At 42.3% G+C, this 18,991-nt stretch overlaps 1 protein-coding gene across 2 annotated transcripts in view; it reads left to right on the top strand.

Moving 5' to 3' along the window:
• Positions 1–18,991, top strand: part of Sec24AB (Protein transport protein Sec24AB) — a 152,044-nt gene that overhangs the window by 4,584 nt on the left and 128,469 nt on the right. The window contains exons 2-4 of one of the 2 annotated variants that reach the window (XM_075690734.1): positions 1,070–1,394; positions 2,498–2,572; positions 12,889–12,981. In XM_075690734.1, the coding sequence (XP_075546849.1) occupies positions 1,073–1,394; positions 2,498–2,572; positions 12,889–12,981 (490 nt within the window). In that variant the 5' untranslated portion in view covers positions 1,070–1,072. The remainder of the gene's footprint in view (positions 1–1,069; positions 1,395–2,497; positions 2,573–12,888; positions 12,982–18,991) is intronic. The other variant, XM_075690742.1, reaches the window with a different exon arrangement.

Raw genomic sequence — 18,991 nt, 5'->3', positions numbered from 1 at the left:
AAAATGACACAGGAAAAGCGTAGAGGCATACATATGCGGGGTGATCATTTTTAAGCTTTCTGGAATTTTTAAAGATCTCCTGTAGCAGGTAGCATAATTCTTGTCCTTGAGCTGGATAATTTGAAGAGGCAGATGTTAAGCACAAGAATCTAGACATATTCAACCAATTAATGAAAATATCACGGATGAACTTTTTAATTAATTAGTTTATTCCGTGTATTCCAATTTACAAATCGTAGCCAATGAGTCTGCAAGACGTGTACTCTTGAAATGAATTGTCAGGATGACACCAGTTTCGTGCTATTATTTCCCAAAGTGCGGGATGGAATACATGGGTGTTCCAGTTACTCTTGTGCTTCACTGCGTAAAAAATTGTTTTGATAAAAAATTAAGTGGAACAACAGTGCCTTTTTTATGGGGAGTTTGATTGACTGTGCATATATTCAAACTGGTGTCATTCTGGAAGTTCATTCCAAGTGGATGCACCTTGCAAGCCCACTGGCTACAATCTGTAAATTGCAATATGGGCCTTAAAGTAATTAGTGAACTTCTTAAAATTTGTTGAATGTGGGTTTTGATTGTGATTTGATTGTTATGACGTGATTGTGATGTTGTAACCACTTTTTTGGAACCAATAAATCTGAATCTGATTTCTCATGCTAGTAATGTTCACCTCTCTGAATAATCCAGCTCAAGGACTAGAATTATGTTATCTGCAATAAGCAATTTTTAAAAATTCCAGAATACTTGAAAATAATCATGTCATATTATAGCAACAGCGGGTGTCACGAAATATATACGAGGTGCTAGGTGCAAACCAGCAAAGTGATCCAATCAAAATGAATCAGTTCCTCATGTCGTAGCATTGTGATATACTGAGCCTGTGAAACTGAATTTAGTCCGACTATGCCATCTTGTATCTAGATCACCCCGTACACTATAAGAAGGCTTCCATGTGATTTGTTTACCTTTGCAGAAAATGCTGACCATTCTGCAATTTTGTAAGCACTTTCTTAAAGCAGTGCCAAAACAGAATGAACCTTTAAGTGGCCTTCCGTGTAATGTGCAGGGTATGGCAATGCCAGGGGGTCAAGGCGTGCCCTATGGAGGGGCCGTTCCCTATGGCCGGCCGGGTGCACCCTCAGCTGGGGTTGCAGAAGGGGCAAGTCCCCATGCTGTGCCTTATGGGGACAGTGCCCACCACATGGCCAAGGAAGCCCACCAGCTTCGACCTCCTCCTCCGGTGGTTATGACCCAGCCGCCACCAACGCAGTCAAAGCCTAATGGGCCGACTGTAAATGGCAGCTGGGCTCACCTGGGTGGGGGGTACACCAATGGACCTGCATCAAAGGTTTCCTCGCACCAACAGCAAGTGCCTTCCTTGAGCCCTGCAGGTAAGCTGATGGGGATGTGCACATGTTTATTTGCTTGTCAATGTTAGTGTCGAGCAGTGTGTGTGAAGGGGAATAAATTGTATTGATACCTGGCATGTTGACGTGGATAAGTTCGCACAATGCTAGTGTATATTTTGTAACTGTGATCATTTGTGATAAAGAGGGGAAAGTCTTTACAGAGGATTCATTGGTTGTTTAGAATACTTACTGGTGCTTTAGGAAAGCAGTTTTGCATTACTTTTATGTACTATGGGAAAATAATGGACACATTGTTGCAAGGGAATTGTGGGATCTGTAACGGTTGGCTGTGTATAAAGTTTGTGTGCATGTCATGGATGTCTTGAAATTTTGTGGGCTCTTAATGCAGTTTGGCAGCCACTGAGTAGAGATGTTGCTGGGAAGGTTTAAAGCCGCTTTCTCATGGCACTATTCAGCATCGGTCAAACTGTACCACACACTTTGGTGGAAGTCATCTTTCTCTGAGCCACATTGTTTGAAAGAGAAAGACTATGAAAATCGTTGCTACAATGTGGCAAAAATCAAATAATTATAGGTTGTATAGCAAGCATCAATGGCCTATAGAAACCTCTTCCAAGCAATGTAGTTTTTTAGGAGCTGGGCGGCTAGCTGGAATGCTGCTTCTACCTACCATAGAAACCAATGGGCATCTGGCGGTGGGTTTGAACTATGCACCTTCTATAGCCAAGCTGGCCATTCTACCCACTGTCTCAAAACTGCAGTCATGGTGCGTGGACTGTGGCATAATAATTACTAATAGGATAATGGCCTGCTGCAGTTGCACAACATTATGGATGTTTTTCAGAACACGATATTTACCTTTGGCTCCTCTCAGCACTCTTTCAAGCCACAGTATTAATCCTCATTCGCACCTGGAAAAGTTACTATGAATTTTGTGGCTCCGTTAAGTATTCTTCCTTGGAACTGGTGGCTTGTACTTCGAGCCAAAATTTTGCTCTGTCAACTTCACACAAGAGTATTGGTATAGTATTTGGTTCTTTATTACAGTAGCGGCCTGCCACTTGGGATGGGCCACTGCTATGAGTAAAGAGAACTAAGTCTGTGGGCTATTGCCCATGATGCAGGTGTTGCTTCAAGCAGAGTAAACCAGGGTTACCAGCAGCCTGGCTCAAGTCCTCTAGTGACTCCTACAACTTCTGGTGAGGTTTGCTTCATTATAATTTCTTTTCTGTTATTTAAATGGCTCAATTGTCAGGTACATTCCAGAACTAGAGCTTAAAGCACTGTGAAGAATGCACAATTGTCTAGTCTGTGCCTAGTCACCATTACCAGTATAAGCAGCTGAGTTTCGGCGCCTTGTATGGGGCTATGTTATCAGAGTAGACATTAGTTATCGTTACTTGCAGGCTCTGTATCTGACTGTGTCAGTGCGTTTGGGACTGAAATTTCTACACCAATACATTGTTGTTGTTTTGTACCCCTGCATGTCAGCCAACATGAAAATTGTCTGTGCACATAACCTGTTGTCATAGTAACTGGAGTAGCCTGTGGAGTGTGTATGTGTTAGAACTTGTCATCGGTAGCATTGTAATTTATTTCTGCTCGTGTAAATGAATGGCAATGACTCTCAATAGGTCAGTGTTCTTCTAGTGAGGTTATGGGGCTGCCTGTTACCGTGCAGGAAACTTGAGAAAATTTTCCCCACTGGTGTGTGATAGAATGCCAGCTGTTACTGCACTTTTGGCCTATGTATAGGGTGTGGAAAAGGTGGGCAACTTGAAAAGCTCAGTAAGAGGGCAGTAATTTTGTTATACAGTGGGCTCGGTTAAACCAAAATTCTCAAAAACAATTAAAGTACTGTTGGCGTCAAATGAAATGTGAACAGCTGAGTGCGTAGCTGGCCGAAGCATAGCTGAAGTTATAGTGCTTGCTGTCCAGTCATCACCGTTTACAGGTGTGCACAACCACTTTAACCACTCTACACAGTGATGTTCCCCATATACTGCAATATTTTCATTTCTATTCTTGTTCTCTTTTAGTTGAGAGTGAGAAAAGAAAAATTTAAGAAAACAAATGCTAAAATATTGGCGATTATTATCGCACAGTGAGGTGGAACAAGTTATATGTGCTGTCGGCATTAAATGAAACGGGAACAGCAGCGCGCGTGCTACAGTTAGTGCCATCATCATTGCTGTGCTGTCATCCTTTCTCGCTTTCAAATAAACACGAACCAGTACAGAAACGAAAATATTGCATCGTAGTATAGGGGAAGCATCATTGCACAGTGCAGTCAAAGCCCACCAAATGTGTGCTATACCTTTAGTTATGCTTCAGCCACATGCTCCACTGTTTGTGTTTCATTTGATACCGATAGTACTTTGCTTAGGTTTTCATAGCTCAGAAAACTTCTGTCAAGTTGGACTTCCAATAATATACTAATTATACAGACAATCAAGGTCTTTACATGTTTCTTAAGTGGGCTCTACTGCCATTTTACTGCTGTTAAGCTGAAAACAACTTGTTCAGCAGAGACAGATTTTAATTGCTGAGTTGGCTCTCGTAGCAAAGCACTTGAGATGGTGTATGAGGGAGTTCATTGTGTAGTTAGCATTTTCTGCTAAACATTTATCAGAGAAGCCTCACGAAGTTTGTCACCATTAAGGAAACTAGTACAGGCCTTCCTCACATTATGTAGTCTTTGGAGGGTTGAGAGAATAAGACATACTGCATGGAGGCCACAGCTATGCTGAGGCAAAGAGTCAGCTTGGTGGGAATTGAGGTAACCTTGCAGAGGGATAATGTAGCAGCTGGCACATCAGAACCCCATTTATGTGTTTCTGAAGGGGTTTTATTGTCTCCTATATCTAGTTTGCATGATCCCATGGCCCTAGACACCCATATATAGTATTTGCAGTATCGTTCAGTGACATTCTTACATCTTGTGTTGCATTCTGGATGAGGCAGCTACGTGAACTTTGTTGTGTGCAGAGGAAATAGTTAATTGCTTATACTCTGTCCCATAGATAAAAGGGCTTCTTTTACTCGCATGCGAGCTTTCTAGTGGCGTGGCACACTGCAGCTGCCTCCTCTAACTGGCCACTGTGGGGATTCATCATCGCTGTACTGATTTTGTAGATTTTCCCATGCGCTCAGTGCGTGCGAAAGCCTGAAGCTTATAACCATAAGTCGATGATCAGCATGGCTAGTTCCTTTTCCTTTGGTAGATTTTGGTTTGTTGCTTTTGCAGAGTTCTACAGAATTATTCACTTGTGTGTCATGATATATTGAGCTTCTTGGCGTTTTTTTTCCTTAGTTCAGAAAACTAACTTGATGAATATTCTCATTCATTAATCTTCTCGCAGGAGAGTTTCACATGGTTCTGAACATAGCACTCATTGAGTTCTGTAAGTTGTGGGTAATGAGAAAAGCAACCCACAAGCTATCACCATCATTAGTTAGCACAGGTTAACATTGTAATCAATTCTGATAACTATTTTTGATCATTTCTCTCATAGTTTCTAACAAATTTAAGCATCGTCTATAAACTATGTGATAAGATAATGTATAAAGGTGCACTTTTATTGAAATGAGATGGATATGTAAATACATTTCATGGATGAAATAAATATTGTGCTCATTGGGGCTTTGTTTTGAACAAAGCATCCCATTATTTTATTGTTAATTTGAGCAGGCCATTCACTTGTTCACCTGAATTCATCTGATCATTCTAGTGATGACAATGGTGAAATCCACTCTGACAGTGCAGTTATTTTTCTGTAGCTTTGTATGCCACAGCTGAAGAAATAATTGGATTTTTTATTTTCATGTTATAATTACACTGCCCTTCATATTGGGGTTTCCTCATTCTTAAATTTTTTGTTTGTCGTGTCCTGGGAACAGTGTATCAATGCGGTTCTGCTGCCTGCACTAGTCAGGTGCTTTCTTGTCATTATGAGCAAGTGCTCAATCTTATAATGAAGCGTAATGTTAGGTTCCAAAGGGAAAGCTTGTTAAAGGTCTGAAGGGTGTTTTTCTCATACAGTCGAACCCCGGCTATACCGAACTCGCAAAAAAATGTCTGTCAGTTCGATATAGAGCATAATTCGATATAAGCCTGGTAAACAATTGGATGTCATAAAAGCACATTACCTTTATAAAATCACTTTATTGATGAAACTAGCTTAGTTTCGCATGATATAGTCCTGCATTTTCTTCTGCTTGGGCAATTTCACTGCCTGCGATGCAGGCACTTCTCCATATTGTCTAAGGAGTCGGAGCAGCTGAGGCTACAATCTTTCACATTCACGCAGAAGCACCGGACTAGTGCGAGCGCACCAATCATTTCGGAGGATGTGGGCAAAGGACCGTCCTTGCTTTCCTCATTGTGCCCCTTTTCACTTGTGCTCGATATGATGTCGGCAATGTAGTCTTTGTTTTCGGGCTCTCCCATGGTTGCGACACCATCATTTGCACTCACAAACTCATCCACCGTTGATTCGTGAACAGCTTCCATAAATTCCGACAGCTCGCTCCAAACTTTGACAACACTGGCAACGGCTTCGTCGCATTAATTAAAATTTGCAGTCATCACCGAGCACACGGAAGCCGGCACGGCTGAAGCACTTTCGGATGAACCACTCTTACACGGCTGTGCGTCCGCGTTGGGCGCCACGTGCGCCGGGTTGCGAGTTTGGCCGCTTTAGCCCTAATCTCCCCCTTATTCATAAAGATCAGGCTGAGAGTGCTCCTCGGAATCTTGGACGCTGCGGGGACATCCGACTTGTCACTGCGTTCGACCCGATTTATGATATCGAGCTTCATGACGAAAGGTGAATTCTGCCGCTTCATCACGGCAACACTGCTGGAGAAGGTCACAAGGCAGACACACAATGAACCAGAAAAGCAGCGAGACAACTCGCACTTTCACCATCTTGCACGACGAGAGCACAAGAGCCTCTGATTGGCTGTCTGGGCGAGCGATGCGGGCAGGCGGGCTAGGATCATTTTTTGCAGGGGCGTGTCGATGGCTCGTCCGAGGCAGCGCGGTCATGGTAGGGAGAGCGGTTGGATGGAGCCACGCCGCCGGGTTTTCCCACTACCGCGAGGGAAAGCCAACTGCTGGGGGCACTTTTTTGCCGCTTGATGTTCGATGTATCGGGAGTCGCTACTATTTGTGTTCTATGTAAGCGTAATTTTTGCTATATATACTCATTGTAACTATACCGTGTCCAGAAATTGTTCGATATATAGAATAATTCGATGTAAACGGGTTCGATATAGTCAGGTTCGACTGTATCATTCATATTATTGTTCTGCGAGTTCAGTTCTGAATATGACTTGTTCTCCTTAGTAGTCTATCTGGCAGTATGCCAAATACCAATCCCTACAGGGCCTGGACTGGAGACTTCATAAAAGTCTAACTCTTGCTTGAAAATTAAAAGTGCAACTCAAAAGCAATTGCCATTATTGTTTAGTTCCACGTGGTTATCTGTGACGGTGGTTGTCCATTTTTCCTTAATCGGATGATACTTTAAAGCCAGAAAGTAGCTGAGTAGGTTTGTGGTGTATTCCCTGATGATAATTAGCAGATTGTTGTCATCCCAAATAAGGGAAAATGTAATGTACAAAGTGTTATTTAGTCAGAAGTCTATATCTTGTATATTTTTAATATTGAAATATTCTGTTTGCGTTTGGGTTTTTTGATGGACCAGTTCACTTATGCAGCTTGTTCTTTAGGGGCATAGCTACTTGTAGGCCGAACTTCATCTGGTTGAGTTCTTTCTGTGGATTTCACTGATCTTTTGGGTGCACCTGCTATGACACATTTTGGACGATTAACTTTTCTGTAATGTAAAAGTGTGCAAAATATATATATATATATATATATATATATATATATATATATATATATATATATATATATATATATATATATGTCACCTGACAAGTTGCGATTATGGCCACTAAACACTACAACTGCTGCTGCAGCACTGCCATGATAAAATTCAAGGCCTCATTTCAGTGTTTTATACAGAAATTTTGTTTTGGTAGTAAATTGAACCACACCTGTGTCAGGTGAGGCAAAGAAAAAGTGAAATCCCAAGACACTCACTGTGCCCAAGCTGAAGTGTAACCCTCATTACTCTAATCATTATTACTAATCAAAAATTACCATGAGCGTTTTCACACACTAAGTAAAGGCTGCCGATGTTGCTCTTTCTATACTTCACATACTTTTACATTTCTGCAGCTATTCAATTTTTTTTACAAAGGCTGTACAAGGTTACAAGGTGTAGCAGCAGAACATAGAAAGATATGGGAATAGCTTGAACTATATATGCTACCCTCAATTTTATTTGGCAACTGACTAGCAGCAGAGCAAAATGGTTGTGGGGGTACTAAACACTGTTCTAGAATGCGTTGATGGGTGAGGAATAAAAGCTTGTGATAAACGCTGCCACACTGTAAGCTGATGGTTGGCAGTGTTTAGGCAGAGTAGCCCCCGTAGCTCTGCTTTTTTTCTTGAAGCAGCTTCTTTTTGTGAGTAAACACACAAGCCTCATCTGTGCAATATGTGATCACTGTAAAAAATTGTGTATTTGTCGCCGAAACATCTCACTAGTCAATGCTATACTAGTGGCAGCCAGTGTCAATGTAATAAAGTTGGCCTGAAGGATGGACTGCCATGGCATAGCCACTGCAATGGGCCTCGTCCATTTTATTTTTGTATCTGTTGACTCAATTGTTGGTTATGTGTCTCTGCCCCAAATTCATGCCCGTGTAAAACAGATAAACTAACTCGCTGTACATGATCGAAATCGCAGCATGGGGAAACCACTTTATGACTTCTGTGATGCAGATGTGCTTGACGTAACAGTTTCCTTCTTTCAGTATCAAGGACATATTAAAAAGGGACACTAAAGGCAAATATAGTCGACTTCCATTTATTCGAGCCTGACAGGACTGACAAAACTGATTGAATTATCCGGCGGGTCGAATTAAACAAAAGGCAATAAAAATGCCGAAACATGCCATTGATTCACTTGGAAGTATTTGCCTTTAATGTTAATTTCTTCACAATACAGTCATGTTATGTGGTGAAGCATATCAAGCGGAGAAAAGGTGTCACTGTTGCGGGACATAGCATGCGTTACTTAATTTACACACGTACATACGCAGTCACCGGTCGCAGTAAGAGCACCGAAACACCTAATAAGTTTACTGGCAGGCCTTCAGAGTTTTAGATAGACGCCCACTTTTTTGTTGGCTTTAAACGTCCCCTCTACTTTCTGAGTTGTTTCATTTTACCGCCTCCCTTTTCACTAGCTTTCCCAAAACACAGATGGTTTTCTCTGCTTCTAGGTGCCTGGTGCATATGCATGCATATAATTAAGGAATGTGTACTAGGCCCTATTAACTGTCTTATATGTGAGATACGCATGGCAGGCAAAATGAGGGCTTAAATTGCACGAGGGTTGCAATGCGGGCTTGTTGGTAATGCATCTTGAAGGGGTACAAGGTACCCCTTCAAGGTACAAGGTTCTTGAAGGTACAAGGTACAAGACGGTACAAAAGAAAACACACAGCGACACACACAGCGCTAACTTCCAACAATGTTTATTGAGAACCAGGTCGTACTTATACACTCAGCCAACATGAGTCACAGCCACGTGATCAGATAAACAATCAGAGCGAAACATTTTTGTAAGTGATATGTTATGCCATGCGTAAAAATTTCAGTTCTTTTTCAGAGAGAGCCAATGATGGTTTGCTGATACATGAATCCCCTAGGGCATCAGTCTGCTCGGCTTCTATTATAAGTCTAGTGAGTTCGCGCTTATTTCTACCAGTAATAGTTGAAGGGAGAGAAACCCGTCTGATACAACTGTGTCGACTTTATTTTTGTGTTCGCGCAGTCTATTGTTAATGCAGCTGCCCGACTGACCGACGTAATACTTCCCACATGATAAAGGTATACAATATATAATTGATGTCTTACAATCTGTGCAACTTCTTCCTGTGCTTAACTTGGCAGCTAGGAGCACCTTCTTTCTTTTCTGGTCTTGTTTTCCTGCACAAGCTGATTAGTTTGTTGGGTGCAGAAAAAACCACATCAGTGTTAGCTCGGCGGGCAATTTTCTAAGTTGTGCGACAGCCGGTGGATATAAGGTATTACTGTTGGTCTTTTTTTTCTCGCGGTTACTATTTCCTTCTGCACATCCAGAAGTCCCAGATTGCTGCACTTGCCCAAGTATTCCCTCTGCAACTGACGCCAGAACATGATTGGGATAACCTGCTTCATGTAGCCGCATGACCTGTTGTCTGAACGCTTCGTCAGTGCAATGATGGCATGATTTAGTAACTGCATTAGTAAAACACATTTTTGCAATTCCTCTTTTTACCAGTTTGAATGGGCTGAATGATATGAGAACAACGGTTTATTTGTCCTGGGACTATTTGTCCTGGGCTTAAATTGCCACAGCAATTTCTGAAACAGCTCTGAATGACTGCCAATATGCTTATTGGGCATCTAGGTGCTCGTACTGTGACCAGAGACAGTGCAGGTGCGCCTGTATAATTAAAGAAAGTGTATTATGTCCCGTGACAGTGTCCCCTTTCCATTCGTGGTGGAAAGCGCAATAAATGCAATTCATTTAATGCAATAAATTCAATTTATGCACTGAAGGCTAATTTGAGATTGAAATAATGGAAGTTTGAGCCTATAGAAATGTATGGGCATGTATGCGCGCTGGCCGTTATCTTAGGTCAGGATTGAATTAACCCAAAAATTGATTAACCGGAGTCGAATTAACTGAAACCTACTGTATTACGTCAATCTGGACTTAAAATACCACTCCAGAGGCCTCGCACTGTTTGTTTTGTGCCAAGAAAAGACTTAGTTGCAGAGAAAATCGCGACTGAATGGGGCTGCATTCCGCTAACCTAATTGAACTCTCCCGTCATGAGTGTGGTGGTGTGATGCTGCATACGTCGTTACCTGACTTTACTACCGTCAATGAGTAAAATGAAGCCCGAGAGACTGTGCTACGATTTTTTCTGTAAGATGCGAAGGTATGGTTGCAGCATTTTCTGCTACTGGCAGTTAGTGTCAATTTTGTGAGCTAGCAAAACTAGCTTAGCGCTGTGCAATACCGGCACTACCCAAATGTGAATGCGGGTAGTGGGGGGCTGAGTAAAAATGAAATCCTTTGACCACCCATTGACCATTGTCAAAGGTAACATCAATTCTTCTTTCTAAAACTGAATAGCAGTGGACAAGAATAATTTTCTTTGGTCTTATAATACAATGCAATGATCTTTATTTTATCAGTTGTTCAGTACTGGTGAGACAGTTATAGTGAGGTGTTACATCTTAGGGCTAATACCAAAATGTCCTGGCAGTGTGTCAAATCTTGTCTTACATTTACCTCACTTTCTCTCTTAGTAAAGCTCTGCTCATGGTAATATTGATGCCTTGGATGTTTTAGAGTATTAATCTATCACTTTAGCTTGGCTCAATATTTGCCTTTAATGTCCCTTTAAAGCTAAGCTAGCATAAAATTTGCCCAAAGTCACACTGTAGCACATTCAAAAGTAACAAATAAATCCTGGCTCCATAGTTAAGAACAAAAAATTCTTTGCACTGTGTTCTTATCCTTTTTTTTTTGCGCTAGATTTTTTTTAGATCTTAGCTCATAAACCAACTAACCCCAGACAAAGTTTTGCCTGGCTCCATGCTTTGGTTGCTGAAGGCTTGAGGTTTGTGCTCTCGAGAAAGGATACATATGGCATGGAGGGTGCTGCAGCTAGCGAGGCCTATAAACATGCAAATTGCACATTGAGTCTGCCATGCTCATTTTGATACCGCTCAGAAAAATATGATCATGGCTAAAAGGAAAAGTGCAGATTCCTGGTTGAGTATGTAGGCATAATGTTGGGATTTGGACTCACTGGTTGTGTGCATCCTTTTAGCTGTGGTTGTCCAGTCTGTGTTGTGATGTTCAAAATTCAAGATAGACGTATTATATGAAGACGCACACAGGGACAGATGTGTGTCCCTCTATTTGTATCTTTGCTGTCTGCGTCATTAGTGCTTACACCAAAAGCTAAAATGAAGTGCTGTAGTCTTGAAACTAGCTTGTCTTTGTGCCAGAAATGCCATGTCCACTTATTTGGGCTGGTTTGCAAACTATCTTCAATTATTTGTACAACATGACTTGGCCATAGTATGCCTCCTATCATTTTGCAGGGTTTAGAGAGTTCCGTGCCTTTCAGGACACTGACTGACTGGGCACTTTCTAGAAGCACTCGTTGCTTGGTTCTTTTTCTGCCCATTGCAGATACAAATTATGAGAACTCTGCCATGCCAATACAAGTGCATGCGTGTCTGCTATAGCACTTCCACGTGTCAGTTATAGTACTGGCGTCATAATGCAATCAACATACCGAATGGGGTCAAACAAACACCACTGTAGCTCAGGCTGGTGTACTCAGGTCATAGCCTGCACCTTTTGTGTTGCTTAGTGTTCTTACCAAGCTCACATGCATCTAATACAGGCACTGAAAAGCCTACAGGTTGAAAAGTGGCATAACAATGCAAAGTGTTTGCAGTTTCTGTGTGGTTTGTTCTGGCAGGAGCCCAAGGCTGCAGCACAAAATTGCTTCACTATACATTCAAAAAAAGAATGCAAGGTCTCCTTTGGAAAAATTCTACAGAAGGGGAACTTCTGTACTGAGAATTCTTTAGATAAATTTAAGTTAGACTTAGAGCTGCTAGTACTGAAGCTGATGCGCACAAAGGGGGTAATGTTATATGATGAACACAGTTTCCGTAGATGCCTGTAGGCAAAGCTACTGCAAGAACTTGGGGGATGGGTCCCATGAGCAACTAAAGAAGAAAGACAGGTTAGTTATAATTATTTATGCATACATTAATGCGGCAAAAATTGGACGGAAAATGGCTGGGTTCGTTTATGACAAATGTTTAGGTTGGCATTTATGTGAATCTTGCCATGTCCTGCCCAACTGTAGCAGTACTGAATTTTGTATTGCAAGGTCTACAGCAATTAGTGTCAAAACTGCTGGGAAAAGAGATTGTTTTCATGCATGACCTTGTTTTTCGTTATTGTAACAAATTTGTTAATTGACAATTTGACAGTGTGGCACATAGCCCTAGATCACGATGGTGTGTCTTCATTCTGAGAATGAAGCTGAATTTGTCAGATAACCTATATTAAAATATTTCTCTTGTATTCCATGGACTCCAGGCTGTAGAAAGAGGTGCATATTGATGTATTGGAGATAAGTTTTGTCTGCTTGTATGTGCGCTTGAATGACGCAAATTACTAAAATAACTGTTTGCTGCACTCTGTCTTTGTGGTGTTGGGTCTGCAAGTTCTCTATTCTCTTAATCTGTTCCCTGTTTCCTGCTCTTTTTGACCTATGTGGGATGTCATCCAACTAACTGTGTGGCATGACTGTTGCCATGTCCCTCCCCATGCCCCTCCTTCTGTAGAGCCAACGTCAGCGAAGTCCTCACGGAATGCTTCTCCAATCCCAAGTCAGCGTTACGATTTCATGGAGGGGCAGTTCTCTTCTCCCAGGCCGAGTATGTCCCTGTCCTATGTCCCAGTCAACTTGCTTTCCTCTGCTGGCAATTTGGGCTTGCATGAGCGTTTCATTCTCTTTTTCTTTGCTTGATTACTCTGCAGTTCTGTATTTGGTTTAGTCTTGTTTTCTAAAAGCTGTTAGTTGTGCTATGATGCAGACATTATTTTTGTTTGGAGGCTCTGCTGGCATGCTGGATGAGACTAGCACTGTGTGTGGATGTTGTAAGGAAGCTACAGAAATGGGCTGCATGGTTATCACCACTGAGATAGAACACCATGCTGTAAAAACTAGACACCTGCGAAGAGGTCAATTTTTGGACCAACGGGGCTAATACAGATAGGAGACCAGACACACACAGTGCTGCACTCCTCTCGTGTGCCTGTGCTGTATGTCCACTTATGAGTTGCCAAGCTCAGCTCTTCATTCTTGATGAATTTTTTTTTCTGCTGTTGTGCATTCAATGTCATGTTGCATATGGTTGCTTAGGACAAATTTCTTTTCACCTTGGAAATAAGAAGTTTTGCACTTGTTTTCATAAAAGCAATTATGACTTCTCACTTTTTTGTGTGTGGTTTGTTTTAGCTCTTTTTTCAATTCATTCTAAGTTGCTGTAGTGTTTGACATCATTTGAAGGCACTTTTTATTTTTCTGATTAGTGTCTGAAAGCTCCTTTGCTGGTAATATTTCGACTATTTGCATACAGTAAAACCTTGATAATTTGATATCAGTTTATTTGCAATTTAAAAGATTTTCTGCTGTCCCATAATTTCTACTGCAAATTTTACTAATTTAAGAAATGGTGGGACAGCACATACCAACTAAGATAATTCATTGGTGTGGGCTGTGTCCTCTGAGGCCTTCAGCATTGCTTAGGAAACCTGCAGCACTGACATGTCTCTTTGTGGCATCCAGGAAAAGACAGTAATCTGTGATGGCACAGATTCTGCATTGATGTCTGTCTGCATGAAATTTCGGCATAAATGTCATGCTTGGGTGGTGCATCGCAGCAATTCTGGGCAGTCACCTTCTCAAGGTAGCTAGGCCTACAACATTGAGGGTCGATCTTGAAGACCTAGTTATTTCTAGTGTCTGAAAGTTGAGAAGGATGTTAATTACTGATGAGTACTCCTGCCACTGTGTCTTGGTGACTACAGTGTCCAGCTGCAAACAGGAGGTTGCAGGTTGGGTTCCCAGCCCTGGCAGCCACATTCCAATGGAGGTGGAATGCAAAAACACTCATTTACTGTGGCTTGGGTGTATGTTGAAAGAACCACAGGCGATCAAAATTGATCCAGAGCTCTCCATTATGGTGTCTCTTGTAGCACGTGTTGCATTGGGACATCAAACTGAGTCGGTCAATCAATCAACTAAATGCCAATTAGAATAGTGAACAAAGCTAACAGAATGGTGCATTCAGCATGCACAGACAACTGCGTCTTCGGTGGACACTGCTGTTTCCTGAGGAGTGCAATGAGTGCTGAGTCATGCTGTGCAGTAAATATATACCTTTACGCTGTGCCATGATTATGCCGAAATGTTGGACAAAATGGGCTGGTGTTAGAGGCCCATCTGCAGTTTCGAAGCGTCACATGTGCATGCTCTGGGTAGCAGTGCATGGCACCAATGTTGGCACAGATTGGAGCAGTGGATTGAGCATTGGTGTTGTGCTGAAACTTTTCATAACCACCAAATGATGCTCCTCCTGGTGGGCATCACATGCAATGTCTAGCATTGTTGAGTGAAGCGTCGGTGCATCTGTAATGCTGCATGAGTTTAAACAGCTGAGAACATGACCCTGAGTGCATTTGATTGAATCGGGCGATCTAGAAAAGAAGAATGTAATAACTGTCCAACATTTGAATAAGCGTGTGATGTGTGCCTCTGCAACAAATCTCCTTGCTTCTTTTTCAAAATTCCCGAATAATTTGAAAAATTAGTTAAAAAAGGTGAATTTTATTTTCATGAATTCCCTCTCATGTCAGTTTTCACTTCCATGAATTTTCCTCCACGTCGCATATTCATGCAGAACTGATTTGACAAAAACCTATTACATTTGAATATTTTCTGCAGTTTCCGCCAACTTCGAATTACCAAGGTTTTGTTGTATAATAATGAAATGAAACAGTAAAGGCCTGCATTATTTAGCTATGAATTTAAGGAAAGACAGGTTTTTACATACGATCTAAGGCCTCATGTTTGATGTCCAAATTAGCATTAGCATCCCTGCTCGATTCTTGATTTACGTTGGCTCTCGTAGCTAATATTTTGCATCTGGTTATATTATACCCCAGTCACATGGGCACCTGCGAACTCCATTTAACTCCTTCGTCTTTACATCAAGGGAGTTGCGCTCCGTGTCACACGGTCTCCCTTGCACCAAGGAAGTTATGGAGACTTTGGCGTAGGGGGTTCGGCAGTGACCATTATGGCTGTATGGAGTACTTTTGTTCCCAGATAGCTACAGCTGCAAAGAAAACCACGCTAATAAAGTCGTCATAATTGGCTCATATCTTTTTGTCTTGGTTTACACGCCACGTAATAGGAGTTTTTAATTTGTTTTTAAGGACATAGCGTCTGCACCCTCTACACCAATGCTTCGCCATGCCACATGGGGAATTGTTGTTTCGCCATTTAGTTTGTTTATCTGCTTCGTCACTTATCTGGGAGCAGTTGAGCTCACCGTAAACACACGCACACGCATGATTACATAGTACAGAATCACAACTCGAAGCGCATCGGTCGAACAACGTGACCGACGCTGCCCACGCACGAAAGCAAGAACACACTGTGGCCAGCATCACTTTCAACTTAGCTATCCTTGGAAAACAAGTCTTGCGGTAATGTATACAGCAAACTTTCTCGCTGTGATTTTATTAGATTACATACTGCGTGAAAAAAAAAGCTACCTTTAATGGCGAATGCATATGTGAGCAGTTGTATGCAAAAGTAAGCGCAGCAGTGCCATTTCTGTCCTATGCGGCGCCTGTCGAAAACTCGCATGGTGCCATGTAGCACGGCCGCAACTCCATTGCCGTAAATCTCCATTAGGGAGTTTCATGTCAACAGAGTTCGCGGGTGCCCATGTGACAGAGGTATTAATCTGACTCACTCTTGTCTCTCAGCTTGTTCGTTGACTTACTTGGCTGCAGTCTTATATTTGATAAGATTGCTATAGTTGCTAGGCACAAACATCTGTGCCCACCCTGATAACTGCCAAAATTTTGTAAAGATGTTGTTCAATAGACGGTATGTAAAATATGGAATGCTTTCTTTAATGTGCATTTGGAATGACTTCTGCTGCCTGTCTGATGGTGAAAATGTAACATGTAAGCTGTACTCTGACAAGAAGGTGCACAACCCCATGCGTTTCGCTCAGTGGTCCGTACTCTGTCTGTGGCATTTCCAACGTGTTGCTACCTTTGACAAATCAAATTGCGATAGAGCATGTGTCTTGATGAAAATAATGTTGATTGACTGGAACCACTACAGTGAGGTTAATTTGAGCAATGTGATGAGATGTTAGAAGTTGCATGAAGAGGACTTGTTGCAAATTTTGCATTGAATATCATATCTTCTGGGTAATTTTCTTCTATATTTTTATATACATGTAGGACACCCGTGATTTAAATAAGTAGTTCGTAGAAATGTCATGGCATTAATAGGAGTCCTTCACAGCCTTGTCACATTCAGGCATGTACAGTAGTGGACAAAGATATATATTGCATTTTTTGGTCATCTGAGCTAAACTGCTCACTGGTACTGTGCCGTACCAGACAACTGGCCTTGCACAATAGCATCTTGAGCACTCGCCACCATGTTATTCACACCGTACAGCCTACCCATTGTCTGCAAAACTTGCATATTCCTGGAGTGAATTGCATGGAAATAATATCTACATCAAGTACCGTATTTACTCGGATCTAACGTGCACTTTTATTCTGATAATACGGGTCCAAAAATTGCATGCATGTTAGAATCAAGTACGACCCTAAACCTGCGTTACCATATCGCCATCGGTATTTCAAAATGGCCGCCCCATACGCGCTTTGAGCCTAGCTGCCGTAGCTTCCTCCATGTGCTGTAGTAGTACACCATCTGTCTTCCCAGTTTCTGCGCTTGCTCTGTCAGCATGGAAGTGCCGACTGCGAAGAGATGTGATGCCGCAATTAAAAGGAAAGTGATCAGGTGTTGATCAGGTGATCACACCTGATCAGTGATCAGGTGTGATCAGGAAAGTGATCAGGATCAACTTTAGCATACTGGGAGTAAATCTTTGCTTTTCCAAATGATAGAAAGTTGTATTTCTGTAAGAAAGAATGAGGTGGACGGTACTGTAAACGACTTTTTTTTTTAGGGCATGGCAAACGGGTGCACGTTACAATCGAGGGCGCGTTAACATCTAGTAAATACGGTATATAGTAAAATGTGTGGATGTGGGAGTAAGTTTTATTAACTGAAAAGGCTTGCTAGTAACAGGCTTGGCATGCTTCTTCGGGTGACGAGGGTGAAAGAAGAGCATAAGAGAAAAATAAAAATAATGCACCCATAGAAACAAACAAGAACACTAGCACACACACACTGAAAAAATCTGTGTGCACGATGAGAGCCATGAAATGATTATAGGGGAAAGTGAAGCTACCTGTGATGGCTCAGTGGCTGTGGTGCTCTGCTGCTGAGCATGAGGTCACGGGTTCAATTCCTGGCCATGGCGGCCACATTTTGATGGGCATAGAATGCAAACATGCTCTTTTACTTAATGTGTACGCTATAGAACTGTAAATGGTCAAAACTAATCTGGTGCCTTCCCGCCTAGGCATCTCGCCTCAGTATTGATATTGAAGCACTGGTGAACATCTCTGTAAAACGTCTGAAAACCTTTGTTTTTTCTTCTTCAAAACAATCTTCTGCAATTTCTTGTTTTTCAGGCAGTGATAACTGTGCAATGAACCATAACTACTAAAAACAGGCACTATTAATGGTATGATGCTTTGTTTGAAATATCAGCATCAAAAGTAGCAGACGTAAAAAGAATATCAGTGATCATGTACTTTGTGCTGGTCAGATGGGGTAACATCCAAGTTCAATGCACATCTTACTTGTTTGACTGTACAGTAGTCAGTGACTGCCCAAGAATGCAGCGGCAATTCCCCTCGAACAATGTTTTAGTGCACGCACTAGTGAATCACCATGTCTGATTCTCCCTCTCCTCCCTTCTTGCTATTCATGCCCCAGCCTCCGCCTTGCTCAGGTGCCGCAGTGGCATTTGTAGGATACAACCAACATACCGTATTTACCCGCGTATAACCCGCCCCTGCGTATAACCCGCACCCCTAACTTTGAACTCGGCGGAAAAAAAAAGCTCGCGTATAACCCGCACGTTTACCTGAAAAAAAAAATGAGCGCTAGAAAGATGCAACTCACACTCAGTGATCATTTCGTTTTCAGAACATTTATTCAAACGACCGCCACCACGTCACTGGTTATCCGATTCTTAATCGTCGCCGCTCTCACTACTGCCATCCGAGGCTTCATCGCCACTCTCAAAGACGTAGTCGTCCTCGGAACCATCCAGACTATTACTGATCGCACATTTTTTAAAGCTTTTGCGCACCAAATCGGCCGGTATCGCTTTCCACGCATCCACGATCCACTGGCACAGCAATGGAATATCAGGCCTTCGCACGCGTCCCGTCGGTGTGAGGGCGTAAATGCCGTCGGCCATCCACTGGGCATACAGCCGCTTCACGTGTGCCTTGAACGGCTTGTTCAGGCACACGTCGAGTGGCTGTAGCATGGACGTCATGCCGCCAGGTATTATGACGAGGTCGGTGCTGGTCTCGGCAAGGCGAGCCTTCACCGCATCAGTGCAGTGGCCTCTGAAGGAATCTAGTACGAGCATCGACCGGCGTGCCAGCAAGCTGCCAGTGGTCTTCGCTCCCAGATTACTCGAAGCCAGTCACCGACTAGGCCACTGTTCATCCACGAATTTTCTTCCGCACGCACAACGA

Source organism: Dermacentor variabilis, chromosome 1 (assembly GCF_050947875.1).
Source record: "Dermacentor variabilis isolate Ectoservices chromosome 1, ASM5094787v1, whole genome shotgun sequence".
NCBI lineage: Eukaryota > Metazoa > Arthropoda > Arachnida > Ixodida > Ixodidae > Dermacentor > Dermacentor variabilis.
The sequence above is the reverse complement of the archived record's forward strand: the minus strand, read 5'-3'. Positions and strand labels throughout refer to the sequence as shown.